This window comes from Caretta caretta, chromosome 2 (assembly GCF_965140235.1).
Source record: "Caretta caretta isolate rCarCar2 chromosome 2, rCarCar1.hap1, whole genome shotgun sequence".
NCBI lineage: Eukaryota > Metazoa > Chordata > Testudines > Cheloniidae > Caretta > Caretta caretta.
In genome coordinates, this window is record NC_134207.1 from 249,123,262 (window position 1) to 249,148,518 (window position 25,257).

The window sequence follows — 25,257 nt, forward strand, 5'->3', positions numbered from 1 at the left end:
GTGACGGTCAGCGGGGGGTGACTGGGTATGGGGAGGTCCAGACGCACAGAGGTTGGGCGGATGGGGGAGCAGCTACTTGTACAGTGACCCCACCCCCAACGGCTGAGGAGCAATGGGGACAGGAAGCGGTGGGGGGCGTGCGGAACCTCCTGCAGACAGGGGAGGTTTCTGGGGGTGGGCCTGACCCAGCCCTGGCTGCTCCGAGCAAGTCTCGTCCTCCCCTGCCCTCAGCCCAGCCAGGACTAGCAGGTGAGCCTGGCGCAGGGTAGAAGCCACTGGCTGGGGCATCCCCAGCCCCCCCCCGAGTGATTTACCTCTCTGCAGGAGTGCAAGTATGGCGGTACCCATAGAGATTTCTAGCTGGTACAGGGTACCGGAAAGACGTGGGGCCGCCGGACAGCCCCACTCCAGCAGCTCCGCTCCCTCTCCCCACCCACACGGAGCTGCGTAGCCCTGCTGGAGGACACGGCTGAGAGGGTGGGGCTGCACTCTGGTCCTTTTCCTCTGCCACAGTGGGGAAAGGAGCAGAACCTGGCTCGGGCATTCATTCTTGCACAGCGGAGCCAAGAGGCCAGTGAAGAAGCTTGGCAACATGTGACCTCCAGAAGAAGAAGGGGGAATGTCTGGGTTCCAGCAACGCGGACACAAGTAACTAACTGCTTTCATGTTCTCTCCGCAGTTACCTTTGCGGAGAGTGGACCAGATGATATGTCTGGGGGGAGAAAGCAGAAGGAGACTCCGCTGGTTGGAAGGCATGAGATGCACTGTCCTGAGATGGGGGGTTCCACGACCACCACTCCCAAGAGAAGGAGGCGGGTGGTGGTGGTCGGGGACTCTCTCCTGCGGGACTGAGTCATCTATCTGCCGCCCTGACCGGGAAAACCGAGAAGTCTGCTGCTTGCCAGGGGCTAAGATTCGCGAGGTGACGGAGAGACTGCCGAGACTCATCAAGCCCTCAGATCGCTACCCCTTCCTGCTTCTCCACGTGGGCACCAATGATACTGCCAAGAATGACCTTGAGCAGATCACTGCGGACTACGTGGCTCTGGGAAGAAGGATAAAGGAGTTTGAGGCGCAAGTGGTGTTCTCGTCCATCCTCCCCGTGGAAGAAAAAGGCCTGGATAGGGACTGTCGAATCGTGGAAGTCAACGAATGGCTACGCAGGTGGTGTCGGAGAGAAGGCTTTGGATTCTTTGACCATGGGATGGTGTTCCATGAAGGAGGAGTGCTGGGCAGAGACGGGCTCCATCTTACGAAGAGAGGGAAGAGCATCTTTGCGAGCAGGCTGGCTAACCTAGTGAGGAGGGCTTTAAACTAGGTTCACTGGGGGAAGGAGACCAAAGCCCTGAGGTAAGTGGGAAAGCGGGATACCGGGAGGAAGCACAGGCAGGAACGTCTGTGAGGGGAGGGCTCCTGCCTCATACTGAGAATGAGGGGCGATCAGCAGGTTATCTCAAGTGCTTATATACGAATGCACAAAGCCTTGGAAACAAGCAGGGAGAACTGGAGGTCCTGGTGATGTCAAGGAATTATGACGTGATTGGAATAACAGAGACTTGGTGGGATAACTCACATGACTGGAGTACTGTCATGGATGGTTATAAACTGTTCAGGAAGGACAGGCAGGGCAGAAAAGGTGGGGGAGTAGCACTGTATGTAAGGGAGCAATATGACTGCTCAGAGCTCCGGTACGAAACTGCAGAAAAACCTGAGTGTCTCTGGATTAAGTTTAGAAGTGTGAGCAACAAGAGTGATGTAGTGATGGGAGTCTGCTATAGACCACCGGACCAGGGGGATGAGGTGGATGAGGCTTTCTTCCGGCAACTCGCAGAAGCTACTAGATCGCATGCCCTGGTTCTCATGGGTGACTTTAATTTTCCTGATATCTGCTGGGAGAGCAATACAGTGGTGCACAGACAATCCAGGAAGTTTCTGGAAACTGTAGGGGACAATTTCCTGGTGCAAGTGCTGGAGGAACCAACTAGGGGCAGAGCTCTTCTTGACCTGCTGCTCACAAACAGGGAAGAATTAGTGGGGGAAGCAAAAGTGGACGGGAATCTGGGAGGCAGTGACCATGAGTTGGTTGAGTTCAGGATCCTGACACAGGGAAGAAAGGTAAGCAGCAGGATACGGACCCTGGACTTCAGGAAAGCAGACTTCGACTCCCTCAGGGAACGGATGGCTAGGATCCCCTGGGGGACTAACATGAAGGGGAAAGGAGCCCAGGAGAGCTGGCTGTATTTCAAGGAATCCCTGTTGAGGTTACAGGGACAAACCATCCCGATGAGTCGAAAGAATAGTAAATATGGCAGGCGACCAGCTTGGCTTAACGGTGAAATCCTAGCGGATCTTAAACATAAAAAAGAAGCTCACAAGAAGTGGCAGGTTGGACATATGACCAGGGAAGAGAATAAAAATATTGCTCAGACATGTAGGAATGAAATCAGGGGGGCCAAATCGCACCTGGAGCTGCAGCTAGCAAGAGATGTCAAGAGTAACAAGAAGAGTTTCTTCAGCTATGTTGGCAGCAAGAAGAAAGCCAAGGAAAGTGTGGGCCCCTTACTGAATGAGGGAGGCAACCTAGTGACAGAGGATGTGGAAAAAGCTAATGTGCTCAATGCTTTTTTTGCCTCTGTCTTCACGAACAAGGACAGCTCCCAGACTGCTGCGCTGGGCATCACAACATGGGGAGTAGATGGCCAGCCCTCTGTGGAGAAAGAGGTGGTTAGGGACTATTAGGAAAGCTGGACGTGCACAAGTCCATGGGGCCGGAGGAGTTGCATCCGAGAGTGCTGAAGGAATTGGCGGCTGTGATTGCAGAGCCATTGGCCATTATCTTTGAAAACTCGTGGCGAACGGGGGAAGTCCCGGATGACTGGAAAAAGGCTAATGTAGTGCCAATCTTTAAAAAAGGGAAGAAGGAGGATCCTGGGAACTACAGGCCAGTCAGCCTCACCTCAGTCCCTGGAAAAATCAGGGAGCAGGTCCTCAAGGAATCAATCCTGAAGCACTTACATGAGAGGAAAGTGATCAGGAACAGTCAGCATGGATTCACCAAGGGAAGGTCATGCCTGACTAATCTAATCGCCTTCTATGAAGAGGTTACTGGTTCTGTGGATGAAGGGAAAGCAGTGGATGTATTGTTTCCTGACTTTAGCAAAGCTTTTGACATCCTCTCCGACGGTATTCTTGTCAGCAAGTTAAGGAAGTATGGGCTGGATGAATGCACTATAAGGTGGGCAGAAAGTTGGCTAGATTGTCGGGTTCAACAGGTAGTGATCAATGGCTCCATGTCTAGTTGGCAGCCGGTGTCAAGTGGAGTGCCCCAGGGGTCGGTCCTGGGGCCGGTTTTGTTCAATATCTTCATACATGATCTGGAGGATGGTGTGGATTGCACTCTCAGCAAATTTGCGGATGATACTAAACTGGGAGGAGTGGTAGATACACTGGAGGGCAGGGATAGGATACAGAGGGACCTAGACAAATTGGAGGATTGGGCCAAAAGAAATTTGATGAGGTTCAATAAGGATAAGTGCAGGGTCCTGCACTTAGGACGGAAGAATCCAATGCACCGCTACAGACTAGGGCCCGAATGGCTAGGCAGCAGTTCTGCGGAAAAGGACCTAGGGGTGACAGTGGACGAGAAGCTGGATATGAGTCAGATATGTTGCCAAGAAGGCCAATGGCATTTTGGGATGTATAAGTAGGGGCATAGCGAGCAGATCGAGGGACGTGATCGTTCCCCTCTATTCGACGTTGGTGAGACCTCATCTGGAGTACTGTGTCCAATTTTGGGCCCCACACTACAAGAACGATGTGGATAAATTGGAGAGAGTCCAGCAAAGGGCAACAAAAATGATTAGGGGTCTGGAACACATGACTTATGAGGAGAGGCTGAGGGAACTGGGATTGTTTAGTCTGCAGAAGAGAAGAATGAGGGGGGATTTGATAGCTGCTTTCAACTACCTGAGAGGTGGTTCCAGAGAGGATGGTTCTAGACTATTCTCAGTGATAGAAGAGGACAGGACAAAGAGTAATAGTCTCAAGTTGCAGTGGGGGAGGTTTAGGTTGGATATTAGGAAAAACTTTTTCACTAGGTGTAGCCGGACAGCCAGCCCCCCCTCTCAGACCAGCATTGCTGGGAACACAAGGGAGCCAAAACAACAGGGCACTTAACATCAATTCCAGCACAGCCTTTGAAGCTGTGAGAAGCACAGGTGTGCTGCTACAATGTGCCTCTGGGAACATATACAACGATTAGGCTCACAGCAGACAGAGAAGCTGTGACAGACATGGCTCTTAGCCCCTACTAAATAGCGGGATGCACACACCCCAACATCCTAGGTGGGAAAATATTTACCCTAATAAAAGGAATGTCCAGTAGTCGAAACTTATTGTTTCTCTCCCTTGCAAGTGTAAACTACTCTTGTGAGAGCTGGCATCACCCAGACAGACCAGCCCCAATTTGGCATAAGAAAGGAGAAAGAGAATAAAGGAATACAGAGGTATAAGTATGGGACCTACAGCACCATGATTTTTGAGTGCTTTATCTGCTGGTCAGATAAATGACAGCCTCCCAAGGCTTCTGCAGCTAAGAGGGTCCCTAAGCCTTGTCCCTTATTCGTCTTTCCGCGGAATTGAGTGACCGATCCTGGCTTGGCACCGCTGGAATCGAGAGATGCAAGGAGGGTAAGAAGCACCCACACCTGATCTCCTATCTTTAGTGTACACATATTTTGAAATAGAGCTCTATACTTTGTTTTCTTTCTTTGGGATTGTGGCTTCAGTTTTGTAACTTGTTTGTGTGTGTAACATCTCTACATTTAAATAAGTAGGCACTAGCAATTTTGTAACCACATGATTAGAATCTAGTTTAATAAATTTTGGTAACCATTTGTGCATAAGCCTGACTTGTTTCTCTGGTTTACTGTAAAGCAGCCAACACAATTAAAGAACCTCAGCCGTTTTGGCTATAAAGCCTGGCCACTAGGTGAGAGTACTAAGAGCCTAGCGTTGAGTTGTGCCGCCTCCACGGGGCAAACTCTTGGGGCGCCTGTCAGTCAATCCTGACTGCCCACTGCGAAGGAGCTCTGAGCTCTAGCAGTTAAAGTCACGGGTGCGGAGAGGCTCTTAGTGCTGCCATTGGGGCACCTGTCAGTCAGTGTTGACTGCCCACTGCGAAGGATCTCTGAGCTCTAGCAGTTAAAGTCACGGGTGTTTAGGACCTTGGGGCATCCGTCAGCCTAGCCCGGGCTGCCCGCCGCGAAGGGACCGTGCGTCCTAGCAGTCAAAGTCACGGATGGTATAAACGGGCATAGCTGGCACCTCACCAAACATCCTTGGCCATCGGCTAACACTAGGAGGGTGGTGAAACACTGGAATGCGTTACCTAAGGAGGTGGTAGAATCTCCTTCCTTAGAAGTTTTTAAGGTCAGGCTTGACAAAGCCCTGGCTGGGATGATTTAATTGGGGATTGGTCCTGCTTTGAGCAGGGGGTTGGACTAGATGACCTCCTGAGGTCCCTTCCAACCCTGATATTCTATGATTCTATGATTCTTAACAGCACAATACCTATGCTAACAAACTTAAACAAAGGCTTTGTTTTATGTTGTTTTTTGTTGGTCAGGATCAAATCAAAGGCACAGGAGTTGGTGGTTAGTGTCCTCCACCCACAAACGATGCTATGAAGAAGCTGATTGAAATCAGTATGGGCACAGAACTAAGGGACCTAAGCGACCTGGTTGACTGGATAAATGAAAGATGCACTTTTGGGCAGCAGCTCTTGCGGTTTTGCAGGCTGAGCAGCCTCTGTCCCTCCATATCTGGCTACATGCCATTGGGTTTTATTGTTTTCTATTCTGCATCTGTCACCTCTGCTGCTATTGTTTCCAGAAGTGACCTTCATGTTCTGGAAAAATGTCTGATGACGAACCTGGCATTACAAGACAACTCTAACACCAAACAATAAAACAGGAAAAAGATGTAGGTCTTTGTCTAGAATAATATACAAGGGAGTTCAATCTAATTGTGCAACAAGAAAACTCAGCTAATCAGTAGTGAATATAGGACTGAAACACTGGCGGAATTATTATTGTATATAAGCCACTGTCTAGGAACAGGTTTCAGAGTAACAGCCGTGTTAGTCTGTATTCGCAAAAGGAAAAGGAGTACTTGTGGCACCTTAGAGACTAACCAATTTATTTGAGCATGAGCTTTCGTGAGCTACAGCTCACTTCATCGGATGCATACTGTGGAAACTGCAGAAGACATTATATACCCAGAGACCATGAAACAATACCTCTCAGTGGTTTCCAGGGTTGTGAGTTCAATCCTTGAGGGGGGCCATTTAGGGAACTGGGGCAAAAATTGGAGATTGGTCCTGCTTTGAGCAGGGGGTTGGACAAGATGACCTCCTGAGGTCCCTTCCAACCCTGATATTCTATGATTCATCCTCCCACCCCCCACCAAAAACCACACACACAAACTGTTTACCAGCAGGAGAGTGAGTTTTTGTGTGTGTGTGGGTGGGGGGGGGGGGCGGAGGGTGAGAAAACCTGGATTTGTGCTGGAAATGGCCCAACTTGATGATCACTTTAGATAAGCTATTACCCGCAGGACAGTGGGGTGGGAGGTATTGTTTCATGGTCTCTGTGTGTATATGTCTTCTGCAGTTTCCACAGTATGCATCCGATGAAGTGAGCTGTAGCTCACCAAAGCTTATGCTCAAATAAATTGGTTAGTCTCTAAGGTGCCACAAGTACTCCTTTTCTTTTTGCGAAGACAGACTAACACGGCTGTTACTCTGAAACTTGAAATATGTGTTAACTACTTATGCTAACCAATATGGTCCACCGTGTATTTAGCTGTGCCACTCTGAGGGCTTATCTACACTTAAAATGCTGCAGCGGCACAGCAGCAAGGCTGTGACACTTCAGTGTAGGGGGCACAGCAGCATGGAGTACGGGGGGGGGGGCAGGTCACAGCAGTGGGGGATGGGCCGTGGGGAGACAGGTCACAGCGGGGGGATGGGTTGTGGGGGGGCAGGGTCACAACGGGGGGGCACTGAGGGGATGGGCCGTGGGAGGATGGGTCACAGCAGTGAGGGTACTCGGGGGACATGAGTCACAGCAGTACGGCGCATTCAGAGGGGACGGGTGCGAGGGGGGAACGCATCCGTGGGGGGTACTGCGGGGCCGTAGGGGTGATGAGGCACAGCAGTGGGGGGTACTCGGGGGATAAAGCAAAGCATGACAGTAAGCGGGGGGACGGGCCAACGGTCACGGCAGCAGAGGAACCCTCCGTAGGCCACGTAGGTAGGCGGCGGCGCGCTAACACGCTAACGCCCAGTCGGCGCTATGGATACGCCGCGGGGTGCAGCCAGCCTCCCCCCACCTCCGACCCGCCCCCGCCTCACCTTCTCGGGCTCCATGGCGGAGCGGCAACGGGCTGCACCGAGGGCTCTCCAGGTCCCTGCCGCTGTTTCCCGACCCCGGGCGGAAGGCGGGGCCGAAGAAACCAAGGCAACTGCGTGGGGTTCTGCCTAGCAACAGGCAGGCAGCGAAGGGCAGGCGGCCGATCGGCCGATCGATCGATCCCAGCCCCAGCCAGAGAGAGGTGGCGGCGGGCGAGGTGTGGCAGACGGGAGACCGCGGGCGCCTGTGGGGCGTGGGGACCCAAGCTTCTCCCCGGCGGCCGAGGGGCAGCGGGCCGGGGAGACCGTGGCGGGTTCCGTGCCCCCGCGCGTGTCCAGCATTGTGCCCGTTACTGCCCGCGGGCGCTTTTACGGCGACTCGAACGGGGGGTTGTTCCCTGTCTCGGGAGAGCCGCTGAATGCTGAGGGCGCTGGGATTGTCCCTTACTCAAAATGGCCGCCGTCCCCTGTAACTGTGGAGGGGCTGAAGCTGGCGTGGTGGCCGCCATTTTCCTATAGTCTAGCGGCAGCGAGCGGTGAGGCTGCCCTTACTAAAATGGGCTGCCAGCTCGCGCTGGCTTCGGTGAGAAGCGGTGACCTGGGTAGTCAGGGACTGTGGTGAGCCGCAGAGACGCCGTGAAAGGAGAATGGGGGCGGGAGGGACTCGGGGAGCAGGAGGCCAATTGAGAGGTTGCCGGGGTGGGGAAGGGGGCGACTGACGGGAGTGATGTGGGCAGGGCAGGTTCTAGGGGCTGGACACCAACTTTCAGGAGGTGCCAAACCCCATGTGCTCCTCTTGGGGGTGGGGGGCGTTTGGCTGCTGGGTGGGTGCTGCAAATGCTTTCCACCCTGGTTGGCAAAATGGGTAGGGCTGCACCTGGCGATGTGGGGTGGGAGCTGGAGGGGATAGAATGGCAGCTCCCCCAGCCTTGTGGGGAAGGGAAGCCTTATAGCAGAGAGAGGGTCCTGGGACGGGCAGTGGAGTGAGGAGGCGGGGAAGAACTGCTGCTGGATCCAAGGAGCCTGATGCTTTTCTGCCTCTGGGACGAGTCAGGGAGACTGTGCTGCCAGGTCCAGATGAGGAGAGACGCTTTAGGGAGCAAAAAGAAAAGGAGTACTTGTGGAACTTTAGAGGCTAACAAATGTATTTGAGCATAAGCTTTTGTGAGCTACAGCTCACTTCATCGGATGCAGCGAGGCTGGGAGGAGAGAGAATCAAGACAATGATGGGAAGTAGATGGCAGTTCGCTTATCTTAGGGGTGGCAAGAAGGTAAGTGGCGTTCCCATCTGAGGAGCTAGAAAGAGGCATGCATTTTTGTGTGCGTTAAAGGTTGACTTTTCAACCTGAAATTATCAGGCACATTGGAAGAACAGTAAAAGGCAGTTAAAAAGTCAAAAGACACACAAAAATAACATGGTTTGATGTTTTCAAAATCTCCCAGTGTATGGGGCTAATCATGTTTTTGGGGGGATCCAACTCATGATTTTTGATCTCTTGAGGTGGGTAATACTGCATCCCACTGCCTGGCACTCAGCCCTGGGAAAGTTCACTGAATGCCTGGAGAGACTTGCCATGGCTGCTTTAAGGTGCATCCGATGAAGTGATCTATAGCTCACGAAAGCTTATGCCCAGATAAATTTGTTAGTCTCTAAGGTGCCACAAGTACTCCTTTTCTTTTTGTGAAGACAGACTAACAGGGCTGTTACTCTGAAACTTAAGATTCAGTGTCATTCAGTGCCACTATGGTGAACTTCACCATGGCACCCCACATCACCTCCTGCTGAGCCCCAGGAAGCACACATCCATCAAACCATCCAAAACTTGGAAACTATGTCTGGGGAAACAGGAGACAACATAGCAGTGGCACTTCAAAAAGAGTGTGTGTAACTACCCCAACACTTGCTTCGTAGAAGACATTTGTAAAAAGACATTGGCTTGGATGTTCTGCTGTTTGCATCCTTTCTCTGATGCTTCAAATTCTGCTTAAATAGTTGGTCATAACCATTGTTTGTTTAACCTCCGCTACCTGCTGGCCAGCATAGTCATTTACACCTGTGCAAAGTGGGTAGGAACAAATTCTGATTTGGTAGCATCTCAGAATTGTTTTGCACAATCATCAAAAAGGCTACACATCATAATGCAATGCAGTCTCTGCAAAATAGTGAAGAATTAGGCCCCCAGTTTTAAGCAGAGAGTTTAAAACCTATTCAAACCCACAACAGCTGTACTCTGTTTTTACAGTGATATTTTCACATTCTAGTAACTGATCCTTTTCTTTAATAAAAGGAAAATCTATATCATGAGGTAGTAAGTAAAAAATACTAAGGCAGAGAAGGATAGTTTATACAGTTTATTGTGGACAGATTGATTTAATCTCTAGCTGCAGCTCATCTAGCATGTGCCCAGATGTTATAAAAATGGAGAAAAAATAAAAATGCTAGTGATTTTATCATATCAACTATCAGAGTTAGCATCAGAAAATGTAGCAGCTAACCAGATACATCGGTGAAACACTCTTAATTGCAGAAGTGAGTGATCCTATCCTAAAGGAAAGGAGTGTGCCTTACTCATGTTCAACACTTCCAGGATAGGTTTCAGAGTAGCAGCCGTGTTAGTCTGTATCTGCAAAAAGAACAGGAGTACTTGTGGCACCTTAGAGACTAACAAATTTATTTGAGCATAAATTTTCGTGGGCTACAGCCCACTTCATCGGATGCATAGAATGGAACATCCAATGAAATGGGCTGTAGCCCACGAAAGCTTATGCTCAAATAAATTTTAGTCTCTAAGGTGCCACGAGTACTCCTGTTCAACTTCCAGGATACTAGCATGCTGAACAGCCTGTTGGATTGGGTGTGGAACTTCAGGGCATATTACTATCTTTCTTTTCCCCTCCACCCCCACTATGAGTAAAACTGAGAATACTTCACTGGGTCATGATGAGAATTAAATGTTTGTGCTAATGCTCAATAACAGTGAACACATTATTTCTCATTATTAGAGAACTGACCAATAAAAGGGAATGATGGTGTAGGGAGTTGTCACATTCAGTTCTGCTTTCTGTAAAGCCATTGGGTGTTCTGCAGTTGTCCTCAGTGAAGTAGGATCTAGCCCTCATGGTTTAATCTGCGGAAGTCAGATGACCAGTCTCTAACTTGATACAAAAAATGAATGCCAATGCACTGTGATAATTAATGGCTGATTTTCCCATCCCCAACCTGTGTCTCATTCCCTCGTTTTAGCATAAATTAAAAGTACTACAGAAACTGGACTCAGTGTCTGGAATATGGAGTGTCTTTTTATCATTCAGCAGTAACCCAAATGGAAAACTGAATAAGTAATGCAGTAAAACTGAGTTTTATAAGGAACATTCATACATCTATAAAGCTAAATTCTGTCCTCTGAGAAGTATTTGCTTTTGGTGCTAAATGATCTCTTTATAAATAAACAAGTTTATGAATAATTCAGTCTTGCTCTTTTTTGCAAGAGATTTTAAAATTTAGAATCCACAGATATTTTGTGCAATCTACCCAGGCAAATAAAAAGCTGTTTACAAGCAATCCTGTATTAACTTGCTGAACTTCTGAGTCAAGGGCAGTGACAATTTGTTGACTATCCTAAACAGTAGATTTTGATGTTTGTGTTTCTGTTCTGCTGTAGAGTATATTTATCAAATATGGTATTCTCTGCACAGATGCCAGAGAGAGGAAAAAATATTTTGGAGTGTTCCAAGAGCTGGAGATGCCCTCACCGCATATTAAGCAGTGCGGCCTTTGTCTGGCTTAATGGAGAAAGTGAGTTGCCACAAGCCTGATTAGTCCAGCAGGCTGATAGGAAAAGAGTCATTTGTTGCCACTTTAAAGCCCCCCCTGAGCTTTACCTGTCAGCCTGCTGGACTAATCACGCTTGTGGCAACTCACTTTCTCCATTAAGCCAGACAAAGGCCGCACTGCTTAAAATGCAGTGAGGGCATCTCCAGCTCTTGGAATAATCCAAAATATTTTTCCTCTCTCTGGCATCTGTGCAGAGAATACCATATTTGATAAATATGCACATATACACATCCAAATCTTTGTAATTTATTTATGATGTGTTTTTTTGCACAGTTGTACAGTTGTCTCTATTTTTTCCTGGACCTAAACAGAATAGAAAAACAAATAAGGTGCTTTGCATGTTCATGGGGTTTTTTTGGTTTGGTTGTTTTGCTTTTTTTAGTTGCCTTTTTTTTTTTTTTTTTAAGACTTGCTACCTAATAAGTCTCCTTCTGTGAAAAGTGATATCTGGATGTTTATTAATATCACTTTTCACAGCAGCACACTTATTTGCTAGCTGAGAGACTTACTCAGCCCTGGCAAGCGGGAGGACAAATTAAGCCCTGGATGGGGAGGTGGTAGGAAGGCAGTGGGGACAATGGGTGGGGGTGAGCACAGGGCCAAAGCCCGAAGCCCTGAAGCCGGGGGATGGAGCTGCTGCCGCCCAGCTGGAGCCACCCACCACCCCAGGGCTGAAGCCGGAAGCCCAAGCCCCACCGCCCCCAGAAAGGTGGGGAACTCACGCCGACTGCCGCTCCTCCAGCGGTTGTGGCTCCAGAGGGGGGCAGGGCCCAATCCCTTCTGGGGGCCTTGGGGGAGGGGCCACTTCTTCCTCTCCCCTCCACCCCCATCACTGCCCAGGAGGCTGTGGCCACAAGAAAAATGTGGCCACAGTGATTATATTTGAGAAACGACTCAGTGCTATCAGCTGCACAGAGCTAGGAACATAGGTACTGACTCTGTGGGTGCTCCAGCCCTGGAGCACCCATGGGGAAAAAATGGTGGTTGCTGAGCACCAGCTGGCACCCCACATCAGCTCCTTCCTCCCCCCGCAGGGTCTTCTGCCTGCTGGAGGCCTCGCCAATCATCTCCTCTCCGTGCCTCCCAGTCCCACCTGCCTTAATCAGCTGTTTTGTGATGTGAGGTGTTGCTGGGGGAAAGGGGAGAGGAGTGGGGATGGGGCAGAATAGGGCAGCAATAGGCGGGGTGGGGAAGGTGGGGTGGGCTCTTGGGGGAAGGGGTGGAGTGGGGGCAGGGCCTGGGGGAGAGCTGGGGATCGAGCACCTGCCCCCCGGCACATTGGAAAGTCAATACCTGTGGCTAGGAAGCTTGAACAAGTTATTTGCAGGACTCGGGAACAAGTAAACAGTGTCTCTGATAGGCACTGCTGACAGGGCTGCGTATGATCAGCGCCAGGTGGTGGTTGCAGGACAGCAGGATTCAAGGGAGATGTGTATTGTGCATGGCTTAGGGAAGCATCGATCTGTAGAAAGAATAATGGGGCAGGAAAGGCACATGACTGTGAAAGAGATCCCCTCCCCTCCCCTCCCCTCCAATGCAGCAGTTGGTGACAGTATGGAGGACTGCAGTGAGGTTCAGGGACCTTACCCACTTCTTCATTCAAGGGAACTAACCGTCCCGGTAGCCACTTACCCAGAGCTCCTCTTTTCTCTCCTCCCTGGGAAAGTTGGGGGATACCGATGCAAGTGGGGCATCAGACCTAGAAGTTAAGCTAAGGGAAGGAACTGGTGTCCCAGGAGCTGGCTCTGGGATGACTGGGCTAGTAGGCCCACCCACCACAGAGCCAAATGGCATTACACAGCTGTTGGAGGCTAATCTCCAGTTGTTGCAGAAGCTGGGTGCTTCCATTGGTGGGGACCCCAGAGGTTGTAATCCCAGGCATCCAGTATGGGCTTGAGTTTGGGATACAGGTGGTAGTCTGGTGGGGCAGACGCCTGTCATGGTGTAGGAATCCTTAATATGGGGGAGATGGCTGAGCAACCTCCAAATTGCCTTGCAATAGGCAATGTAAATGTGTGGGGTAGAATCACAGATTCAGGGCATCTGGGTACTGAGCAGCAGGGTACTGAGGGTTCCATGGTCATTAGTCAGGAGTATGGTTATGCTAGGGTTGCTGACTCAGTGGGAGTTCATCTTCTTCGTACTACTAAAGATAAGATTTTGAGAGGTTAATATATAGACATATTATTACTGTTCCATAGGGACATATTGACAGAGAGTAAGCCGGGACAGGGCAAGCCAGGCAATGAAATACCCAAGAGGCAAAGGTGGCTAGAATGTGGTAAAATTGGGAAGCCGTCTTCTTATCTATATGGGTGCTATTGCAGAGGCATATCCAGATAGAAGTCCAGCATTATTAAAATATATGGCTATAATCAGGTTGGGGGCATTGCTTGGTTTAATTATGACAATCTGTTTCAGTTGAGAGCTGCAACACAGAGCAGAATTCGGTGGGACATACTGCATCATAAGGTGTGATTAGAGTGGATGACACCACAAGGATCCAACATTCACAATGACAGTGGCCTGTTCATTCTGCAGCAAGACTGGCAGAGTCTAAAACTTTTAATGACATTTGCTGGGCATTTAATGAAGGCAGCTGTTTTCAGAGCTCTGAAGTTGACAGTCCTGGTGCCAATGGCATGGCAGAGTCTCAGGACAATTCATTTGTACGTGAATATCAAAGAAGTGTTAGGTTTCAGAGTAGCCGCCGTGTTAGTCTGTATCCGCAAAAAGAAGAGGAGTACTTGTGGCACCTTAGAGACTAACAAATTTATTTGAGCATAAGCTTTCGTGGGCTACGGCCCACTTCATCGGATGCATGCAGCGGAAAATACAGTAGGACGATTTTATATACACAGAGAACATGAAACAATGGGTGTTACCATGCACACTATAACGAGAGTAATCAGTTACAGTGAGCTATTACCAGCAGGAGAGAAAAAAAACCTTTTGTAGTGATAATCAAGATGGGCCATTTCCAGCAGTTGACAAGAACATGTGAGGAACAGTAGGGGGGAAAAAATAAACACGGGGAAATAGTTTTACTTTGTGTAATGACACATCCGCTCCCAGTCTCTATTCAAGCCTAATTTAATGGTGTCCAGTTTGCAAATTAATTCCAGTTCAGCAGTCTCTCGTTGGAGTCTGTTTTTGAAGTTTTTTTGTTGTAATATTGCCACTTTTAGGTCTGTAATCGAGTGACCAGAGAGACTGAAGTGTTCTCCAACTGGTTTCTGAATGTTATAATTCTTGACTGATTTGTGTCCATTTATTCTTTTAGGTAGAGACTGTCCGGTTTGGCCAATGTACATGGCAGAGGGGCATTGCTGGCACATGATGGCATATATCACATTGGTAGATGTGCAGGTGAACGAGCTTCTGATAGTGTGGCTGATGTGATTAGGCCCTATGATGGTGTCCCCTGAATAGATATGTGGACACAGTTAGCAACGGGCTTTGTTGCAAGGATAGGTTCATGGGTTAGTGGTTCTATTGTGTGGTTGCTGGTGAGTATTTGCTTCAGGTTGGGGGGCTGTCTGTAAGCAAGGACTGGCCTGTGTCCCAAGATCTGTGAGAGTGATGGGTCATCCTTCAGGATAGGTTGTAGATCCTTGATGATGCATTGGAGAGGTTTTAGTTGGGGGCTGAAGGTGATGGCTAGTGGTGTTCTGTTATTTTCTTTGTTGGGCGTGTCCTGTAGTAGGTGACTTCTGGGTACTCTTCTGGCTCTGTCAATCTGATTCTTCACTTCAGCAGGTGGGTACTGTAGTTGTAAGAACGCTTGATAGAGATCTTGTAGGTGTTTGTCTCTGTCTGAGGGGTTGGAGCAAATGCGGTTGTATCATAGAGCTTGGCTGTAGACAATGGATCATGTGGTGTGGTCTGGATGAAAGCTGGAGGCATGTAGAGAAGTATAGTGGTCAGTAGGTTTCTGGTATAGGGTGGTGTTTATGTGACCATTGCTTATTAGCACTGTAGTGTCCAGGAAATGGGTCTCTTGTGTGGACTGGTCCAGGCTGAGGCTGATGGTGAAATGGAAATTGTTGAAATCATGGTGGAATTCCTCAAGGGCTTCTTTTCCATGGGTCCAGATGATGAAGATGTCATCAGTGTAGCACAAGTAGAGTAGGGGCATTAGGGGACGAGAGCTGAGGAAGCGTTGTTCTAAGTCAACGATAAAAATGTTGGCATATTGTGGGGCCATGCGGGTAAGGGTTAAGTGTTAGCATGCATTCAAACTAATTCGCTTTTATGCTAATAAAGATCAAAGGAGATGTTGATTGTGATTTCATCTGCCTGTATCCTGTAGTTTGCTATTACATTACTTCTATGTTATGTATACCCGGTAATTAAATAGCCCTAGATCAAAGGAGTGTTAATATAAGATTGTTGTCAGGTGTTAAAACTTCATGAAAACTAATGGAATGTGACTTGTATTGTTTTCACTTATCTATTATGTATATCCTTGTAATTAAATAACACATTAAATGCATATGAAGCCTTGGGGATATACAAATGAAGAAGAGTGCTAACTTCAAAGCAGTTTTAATCGCGCTGTTAAACAATAGAATATCAATTGAAATGTAGTAAATATTTGTGGATATTTTTCTACATTATAAAATATGTTGATTTCAATTACAACCCAGAATACAAAGTGTACAGTGGTACAAAATATTATTTTTTATTACAAATATTTGCACCGTAAAAATGATAAACAAAAGATAGTATTTTTCAATTCACCTCACACAAGTTCTGTAGTGCAATCTCTTTACTGTGAAAGTGCAACTTACAAATGTAGATTGTTTTTGTTACATAACTGCACTCAAAAACAAAATAATGTAAAACTTCAGAGCCTACAAGTCCACTCAGTCCTACTCCTTGTTCAGCCAATCACTAAGAGAAACAAGTTTGTTTGCATTTATGGGGAGAGAATGCTGCTCATTGCTTATTTACAATGTCACCTGAAAGTGAGAACAGGCGCTTTTGTAGCCGGCTTTTCACATGGCACTTTTGTAGCTGGCATTGCAAAGTATTTATGTGCCAGATATGCTAAACATTCATATGCCCCTTCATGCTTTGGCCACCATTCCAGAGGATATGTTTCCATGCTGATTTTAAAAAAAAAAAGCGTTAATTAAATTTGTGACTGAACTCTTTGGGGGAGAATTGTATGTCTCCTGCTCTGTTTTCCCGCATTCTGCCATATATTTTATGTTCTAGCAGTCTCGGATGATGACCCAGCACATGTTGTTCGTTTAAAGAACACTTTCACTGTAGAGTAGACAAAATGCAAAGAAAGTACCAATGTGAGATTTCTAAAGATAGCTGCAGCACTCAGCCCAAGTGTTAAGATTCTAAGTGCCTTCCAAAATCTGAGAGGGATGAGGGGTAGAGCATGCTTTCAGAAGTCTTAAAAGAGCAACACTCCAATGCGGAAGAAAGAAGCTTTGTGAAATGAAAATAAAGAACTTTAACAGAAAACTGCTAATTTCAAAGCAAGTGGTCATTGTGTTTGATGATCGGAGGTCAAAGACTAAATGCATTCCTCGCTGTCCATCAGAGGAAAAGCCCACATGGGTAGTGACACTGTCAGCTTGTTTTCAGTGAGAAGAAGCTATAAGAATTGATTCAAGAAAAGAGCCTTCATCTTTGGACTGTTTGGATTCTAATAGTGCAGAACAACTGAATGAGAAGATGGAGATCCCCACAGTTACTCTGGGTAGCCCTGAGAGACTTTTGGGAAACTGGCAGATTACTACGTCTCTGCAACCATTGAGAATTATAGACTGTGACTCATGTGTATATATATATTTTACCTGTTTTAACCTTTCAATAACTCTCCTTTTCTTAGCTAACAAACCATTAGTTTACTATAGAATTGGCTGCTAGCGTTGTCTTTGGTGTAAGATCTATAGTACCAGTTAATCTGGGGTAAGTGGCTAGCCTCTTGTGAGTGGGTGCAACCTGATGTGATGTGATGTTGGGTATAAGTGACCTTTTATCACAAAGTCCAATTTGTCTGGGTGGTAAGACAGACTGGAGAGTCTGAGGGGACTGTCTGTGACTCAATGGTAAGACTGGTATAGTGATCCCAGGAGTTCACATTTGTTACTGGTTTGGTGAAATCTAATTATAGAATATAGACACTAGTTTTAGGGCGTCTGCCCTGTTTTCCAACAGTCTGCCCTGAGGTAGGCACTCAGAGGTGGGAGGCACTCCAGACAGCATGACATATGGTTCAGATAAAATGGACTGGTAAAGGATTTAAAGGAGGCATTCTCTAAAGAAGCAGAGAAAGGGCTTGAGGCTATGACTGGTATGATGGGAAGACAACTCCTCTCCTTTATCGCTCCCCTTAACTCTCATCTGAGCAGGGAAGGGTGGCAGAGTCCCAGCAGTGGGTTGTCTGGGATCGGGATGTGGGGGAGGGCTGATGGCAGCTCCCCAAGTATATGGAAAGGAGTATGGAATTACCTGCACTGTACAATTTTATATGATGGGAACACTCAGATATTTAAGAATAAAGTTGTGGCCTAATTAAAACCACATTCAGTGCCTTCTGTCCTTCTTCCATCATAGCCTATTTTAAATATCTATTTTAAACAATTCACCAATGTATCAAATACATGCAACTTTAAAATAGCAAGTGTGTAGGTAGCACCAGTACCCAAAATTTAAACAGAATATATTAACTTTTAAGTATCTCAGTTTCGTGATCAGACAGAGTTTTGTACTTAGAATAAGCATGTATACTTAACCTATTACAGCTCTCAAGTATACTTCAGCTTTGAAAAAAGCCACAGGTAACAGCAGTACACTGTACCAATCAATGGCAGCCTCAAGCAGGCAAAAAGCAGCATGTGAGAGAAATTGCGGGTGTGAGGAGACATCTTCTTGGAGTTTAGCATAGGACCGTTCCAAACCTAAAGCTAGGACTCATGATAATTAATCAGGATAAGTCACTGATAAGTCAGAATACATGTCTGAAGCTTCCACTTATAGTAGAACTAAAATCTAGTGGAACTGAAAATTCTTTGTAACCTTTACATTTTAGCCACAATTAAAAATAAACTGTGCTAGTTTTTTACCTGCCTAATGGGGGCAAAGAATTTAATATGTTATTATTTACTATAAAATGATAAACACTAGAACATACTTGAGAACATTTTCCATATAGGCAATGGAATACAAAGAACTATCATTCAGAATTTGGGGGTATAGAAGAATAGCCCAGATTCTCCTAGGAAGAAAAGGTAGTAGCAGCAGGGCCATCAGTAGCCTCGGGACTGTTAACAAGATTTGAGTCCCTATGTCTTCATGGCTTTCTTTGGCCCTCTCTGCTCTTCTCCACATGAACAAGAATATAAAATAGCTAAGCTTTTTGCATTCAGTAGCAATGTGCTCTTTGCTGTCTCCTGATCTTCCGCTAATGCCACAAGCTTAGACAAACAGTACTGCCTTTGATCCATACTTGAAACACAATCTGCCAATATGGAGCATGTAAGAGAACAGAGCAAAGGTCAAAATTAATGCTGCAGGAGTGGAGTTTTGTGATGGTGTCAGAGAAATAGTGCTACCAACACCAAAGACTGTATTGGAGACACGTAGATGCTTTGGAAGCAGCATAAATTAAACCAGATAAAGGATCTGTTATACTCAGGACAGGTCTACACTTAAATCGCTGCAGCAATGCAGCTGCAGCGTTTTAGTGAAGACTCTACTATGCCAGTGAAAGAGCTTCTCCCATAGGTGTAGTTAATCCACCTCCACAAGAGGCGGTAGCTATGTCAACAGGAGAAGCCCTCCTGTCGACAGCGCTGTCTTCACCAGGAATTAGGTTGGTACAACTGCATTGCTCAGGGGTGCGGATTTTTCGTACCCTGAGCAACGTTATACTGATGTACATTTATAGTGTAGACCTGACTGAAAGGAGTGTCCACATGGGAAGTTATATTGGTATAATTATGACAGTAAATTTCTCTGCATAGACAAGCCCACATGGGGAACATGATGTCCCTAAACATCTTACTTAAAATGTGATAATTCTCCTTTTGTACAAAACCTGGAATAATATACGGTACATGGGGTCAGGAGTCTGAGCTGTGTTTTGTTTCTGTTTTCCGCAGTGGGTGGATATGGGCCACGCTCTAGAACAGTAGTTCCCAACCTTTTCCAGCCCAGGGGCCAGTCAGGTATTTCAAGTGTTGTGGACTAGCACAGACCATCTCCGGTCTCTCTCCCTCTCCCATGCTGTCTCTCTCACTAGGCTATGGTCCAGGCTACTGCCACTCAGTGCTTACTGAGGCAGCAGGGCTGGGCCAGCAGCACCACCAGTCTGGGAAGGAAATACTCTGCTGCAGGCCAGCCTGCCTGGAACTTGGTTCTAATTGGAGCCTGCTGTAGCCAAATGTAGGATTGCCAACCCTCCCAGATTGGCCAGGAGTCTCCTGGAATGGGCCTCGATCTCCCGGTGGCTACTGAAGCCAATCAGGGAGATTTTAGGCCCCTAAAAGTCTGGTGGGCAGCACAATGGGGCAGGCAGGCTGGCTGGCTCCCTACCTACCATGTCCCTGCAGCTCGAAGGGTGGCTGGGGGGGGGGGTCTCTGTGTGCTGCCCCACCTCGAACACCAACTCCACAGCTCCATTGGCTGGAGCCCCTCCCACACTCCGAACCCCTTGGCCCCAACCCAGAGCCTGCACTCCTTCCCGCACCCCAACTCCCTAGCCCAGCCCGGTGAAAGTGAGTGAGGAGGGAGAGAGTGAGCGATGGAGGGAGGGGGGATGGAGTGAGCAGGGGCGAGGCTTAGGAGAAGGGACAGGGCAGAAGTGTGGCCTTGGGAAGGGGTGGGGCAGGGCAAGGGTGTTTGGGTTTGTGCGATTAGACAGTTCGCAACCCTAGCCAGATGGGTGAAGAAAAAGAACTGCTCTGGGGGTTGTGTGGTGGTGGGTAGGGAGTGAGTCCTGAGTGGATGCCTATGCCCCCAGAAGGTGGGGGATTGGTAATGGGCCCTGAGGCTTGCTGCAGCAGAGAAGTGAGTTTGTGGTCCTGCCTCAAGCTGGGTAGTTGGAGAGAGGAGCTGCCTTGGGAGTTGGGGGTGGGTGGGAGGAGGCCCGGCTAAGGGGGAGAAGTGTTGGGGAACCATTTCCTTGGGCTGGAAGTGTTGTTAACTTCTGGGACTGTTGCCTGATCCTTTTTAAGCGTTAATAATAATTGTATTGATTACCAATTGATACTAATTAATGAGTTGAGGGTAATAGGATTCTTGACTAAAGATCACCCTTCTCTGAACTGCTTCTCAGACTTCATGCCACTACTTTGCTAAAACACAGCCATATGTGTTTAGATTCTGGAAATATGCAATCTAAACACATAAAATGCCATTTAGCATTGTTTATTTATAAAAATTATATTTCTCTTATTTATTACAGCAATTGAGAATTAATTATGGGGATAAACCAACAAAATCCCATAAGAAAGTTCTTCAAATATCAATGTAAAAAAAAAAATCTGTTTGTCAAATTGGGGAAGCAGAGTGCCATTCAGTCATGTTTCAGAGGAACAGCCGTGTTAGTCTGTATTCGCAAAAAGAAAAGGAGTACTTGTGGCACCTTAGAGACTAACCAATTTATTTGAGCATGAGCTTTCGTGAGCTACAGCTCACTTCATCAGATGTGTACCGTGGAAACTGCAGCAGACTTTATATACACACAGAGAATATGAAACAATACCTCCTCCCACCCCACTGTCCTGCTGGTAATAGCTTATCTAAAGTGATCAACAGGTGGGCCATTTCCTGGATTTGTGCTGGAAATGGCCCACCTGTTGATCACTTTAGATAAGCTATTACCAGCAGGACAGTGGGGTGGGAGGAGGTATTGTTTCATATTCTCTGTGTGTATATAAAGTCTGCTGCAGTTTCCACGGTACACATCTGATGAAGTGAGCTGTAGCTCACGAAAGCTCATGCTCAAATAAATTGGTTAGTCTCTAAGGTGCCACAAGTACTCCTTTTCTTTTTGAAAGTAGATTGCGTCACATGATTTGACCGATCCCTTTTAGGAATTAACATTCAGTATATTGTTGCAGGGAAAATTGCTCTTCAGATTCTAGCATTGAAAGAGGTCAAGGAAAGATACACCTCTGAATATTTAAAATATATTATTCTTAGTTATTGATATGTATGGTATCACGCCAAGGCATATATTTAGTAGTATAACAGATAATGCCACAAAAATGGTGAAAGCAGTAAAGTTAATGATTGAGGATCAGGAAACTGAAGAAGCAGAACAACAAATTCAGAATGAAGGGGAAACAAAGAATTTACTCTTCAGGGAAGATGCTCAAGAAGATGTAGACCAAGATCAGAATGATTTGGTTGAAGAAGCTGGGCTTAGTTTATGTGCTGAGGCCAAGGGTGTAATATTGAAGGGAGTTCACTGTTCTGCCCATCCACGGCAGCTTGCCGTTGAAGACTCATTGACGGAAAGTACAATCTTAGATTGTCTTACCAGATGGCACTCAATTTATGACATGCTTGAGTGCCTCTTGAAGCTCATGGATTTCTGCCAGGGCATGACCACCTCAGATCATAAGCTTCACCTGATAAAAGCAGAATAGAGTGCCATTGAAGGCATCACAATTGCACTGAAACCTGTTAAAGTGACAACAAAGATTCTTCAATATGAACTGAGTATGGATGATTTTTATGGTGCTGGAAACACAAAAAGTCTCTTCTTCTTTTACTGAATCCTTACTGGCTTCAATGAAAAAATGAGAACAAAATCTGTTTGAAAATGATATCTTTCTCTCATGTATAAACCTTGATGCTAGATATCAACTCCTACTGTCAGAAGAGGACAAAGTCAAGACAAATTTTCATTTGAGCAAAATGTGGACAAAAATGGAAATGCTTCAGTCAGAAGTTGAAAATAGTGATGTCCTAGAATCAATGTCAGATATGTCTGTACCTGAAAGATCAGATGATGAAGTAGAACATCTTAAAGCTTGTGAGATCTCTAAAAAGGAAAAGAGATCCAGCTGAAGAAGAGCCCCAAAAAATGACTGGACCTATTCTTGATTTATTTGCAGATAAGCCACATCTCAATAAGAAAGAAAACATATTAAACTACTGGGAATGTTATAAAAATGTCATGACCAAGCTGTATCAACTTGCAAAAATTGTACTGGCAGTTCTAGCAACACAAGTGAGTGTTGAAAGAACATTTTCATGCCTGAGGTTTATCCTTTCACCACAGTAGTCCAATATGACAGAGCAAATATTAAAATATCTAGTTTTAGTTTGGTCAAACAAATTGTTCTTAAAAACATGTGTTTATTTGACAACACAAAATCACTAGGATAAATCATGCAAAATTAAAGTTAAAGAATAAACTGTCAAAAATCAAAATAGTTTCAATCTTAAGTTTCAACCCACTTTTTTAAATTTACTTCCACTAAGACTGTGATTTTATTTGAACCGTCCTTTTTTTTTTGGTGGTGGCTTGAACTGGAACTGAACCCAAACATGCTGAATGCAACTCAACACGAACCTGAACTGAATACTCATTTGATTCCCTGCATGAACGTGCTATATATAAAATAACATATAATGAAAAGTATTGTGATGTTTCTGTATATCATAGAATATCAGGGTTGGAAGGGACCTCAGGAGGTCACCTAGTCCAACCCCCTGCTCAAAGCAGGACCGATCCCCAACGAAATCATCTAAGAACAAACACATGAGCACCCAAATCCTGAACCAATTTTCATGCTGTACATTCATATCTAAGCCAATACGGGTTGTACAGTGTGTTTCATGGCAGGCTTTGTCCTTTCCAAATTAAGAGGAAATACCCTTGTTTATGCCATATCTATCAGATTATATTAAACATGTCAGAGAAGATTCCTGTCTTAAAATTTTTTTAGTCCTTTGAGAAAAGCAGCACAAGTACTAAGTCTTACCACAAGCACTGAGGCCAGGTGTAAACTATACCTGGCCTCAGTACTTGCAGTAAGACTTAGTCCAGCTAACTATATTGCTCAGCCCTTAGCACCCTGTATGACATAGTTAAATTGATCTAATCCCCAAAACTGGGGGTGGATTTTACTGTCTTCCATGTAGTAAGCGTCTACACTACGGTGGCATAGCTGCAGCTGCGCTGCTGTAGCGCTTGTAGCGTAGACATAACTAAAAATGATTTTAAAACGAGTTGGCTGCACATGAAATACATTTTCTAGATGCTTCTAGTAATAGTTCTAGGTATTAGTAAAAATGTTCATGTGTAGTGAGCAGCCCCAGCTACAGGGCCGCCCCTAGCTATTCTGGGGCCCTATGCAGCCCCCCGGCAGGGAGGGGGTGGGTGGGGGCCCAGACCTCTACAGGAGGGGGCAGGCCCCAGGCCTCCGCGAAGGGGGGAGGGGCTGGCTTGGGGGGTAGGGAGGAACCACCCCCCCAGCACTCACCAGCAGCAGTGAGCGCAGGCCCAGCCCTGCTTCAGTCCTCAGGGGAGTGGGGGAGGAACCAGAGCAGGGCAGGGAAGAGCTGGAGCAGCATGCAGCTGCACAGGGCACCAGGAAATTTGGTGCCCCAAATTTCCTTGTGCCCTAAGCAGCTGCATACTTTGCTTATAGGTAAGGACGGCCCTACCCAGCTAGATGACTGAAGGGTTCTGTTCCAGGCTGGCAGTAGCTTTAAAAGGATTTGACACCGTGAACAGGTAAGTGAGCAAGATGCAGTATGGAAGGGTGATATGGGGAAGGAGAAAACATAAATCAAATCTTATTCTTTAGAGAAGTAACTTAATAGTAAAAATTCACAAGGGCTGCAGGCAGGAATTAAACGAAATTCAAAAATGCTCACAAAACACGATTTACTTGTGTGAAGCCCAAAGGGGTTAAAAGCACCTTAGCTGTTTCTTCTTTATCCACATAAAATGAATTTTTACCCAACATCCTCTATTGCCTTCCACTTTTTTAATAAACCCATCTCAATTTGCATGCACCCTGAGTCAAATATAGGGTTCTCATCTTGTCAGCCCTAATAAAAGGGTATGGTTCAGGCTGTCTGAAGTAGATCTTCAGTGACTTGTTTCAGAGTAGCAACCATGTTAGTCTGTATCCACAAAAAGAAAAGGAGTACTTGTGGCTCCTTAGAGACTAACAAATGTATTAGAACATAAGCTTTCGTGAGCTACAGCTCACTTCATCGGATGCATACAGTGGAAATATAGTGTGGAGATTTTATATACACAGAGAACATGAAACAATGGGTGTTACCGTACAGACTATAACAAGAGTGATCAGGAAAGGTGAGCTATTATCAGCAGGAGAGCCAGGGGGGCAGAGGGGAACCTTTTGTAGTGATAATCAAGGTGGGCCATTTCCAGCAGTTGACAAGAACCTGTGAGGAACAATAAGGTTGCGGGGTGGGGGAACTAAACATGGGGAAATAGTTTTACTTTGTGTAATGACACATCCACTCCCAGTTTTTATTCAAGCCTAAATTAATTGATTCCAGTTTGCAAATTAATTCCAATTCAGCATTCTCTCATTGGAGTCTGTTATTGAAGTTTTTTTGTTGTAATATTGCCACTTTTAGGTCTGCAATCGAGTGACCAAAGAGATTGAAGTGTTCTCAGACTGGTTTTTGAATGTTATAATTCTTGATGTCTGATTTATGTCCATTTATTCTTTTACGTAGAGACTGTCCAGTTTGGCCAATGTACATGGCAGAGGGGCATTGCTGGCAAATAATGGCATATATCACATTGGTAGATGCACAGGTGACTGAGCCTCTGATAGTGTGGCTGATGTGATTAGGCCCTATGATGGTGTCCCCTGAATAGATATGTGAACACAGTTGGCAACGGGCTTTGTTGCAAGGATAGTTCCTGAGTTACTGTTTTTGGTGTGTGGTGTGTGGTTGCTGGTGAGTATTTGCATCAGGTTGGGGGGCTGTCTGTAAGCAAGGACTGGCCTGTCTCCCAAGATCTGTGAGAGTGATGGGT

General features: G+C 46.4%; 1 protein-coding gene across 6 annotated transcripts in view; it reads right to left on the reverse strand.

The window, feature by feature from the left end:
- Positions 1–7,850, reverse strand: part of DYNC2I1 (dynein 2 intermediate chain 1) — a 50,291-nt gene extending 42,441 nt beyond the window's left edge. For 3 of the 6 annotated variants that reach the window (XM_075125981.1, XM_075125980.1, XM_048837634.2), the window contains exon 1: positions 7,415–7,828. In XM_075125981.1, the coding sequence (XP_074982082.1) occupies positions 7,415–7,429 (15 nt within the window). In that variant the 5' untranslated portion in view covers positions 7,430–7,828. Of the gene's footprint in view, positions 1–7,414 lie in introns of all 6 variants that reach the window. The other 3 variants (XM_075125983.1, XM_075125982.1, XM_075125979.1) reach the window with 3 other exon arrangements.
- Positions 7,851–25,257: the final 17,407 nt, after the last annotated feature.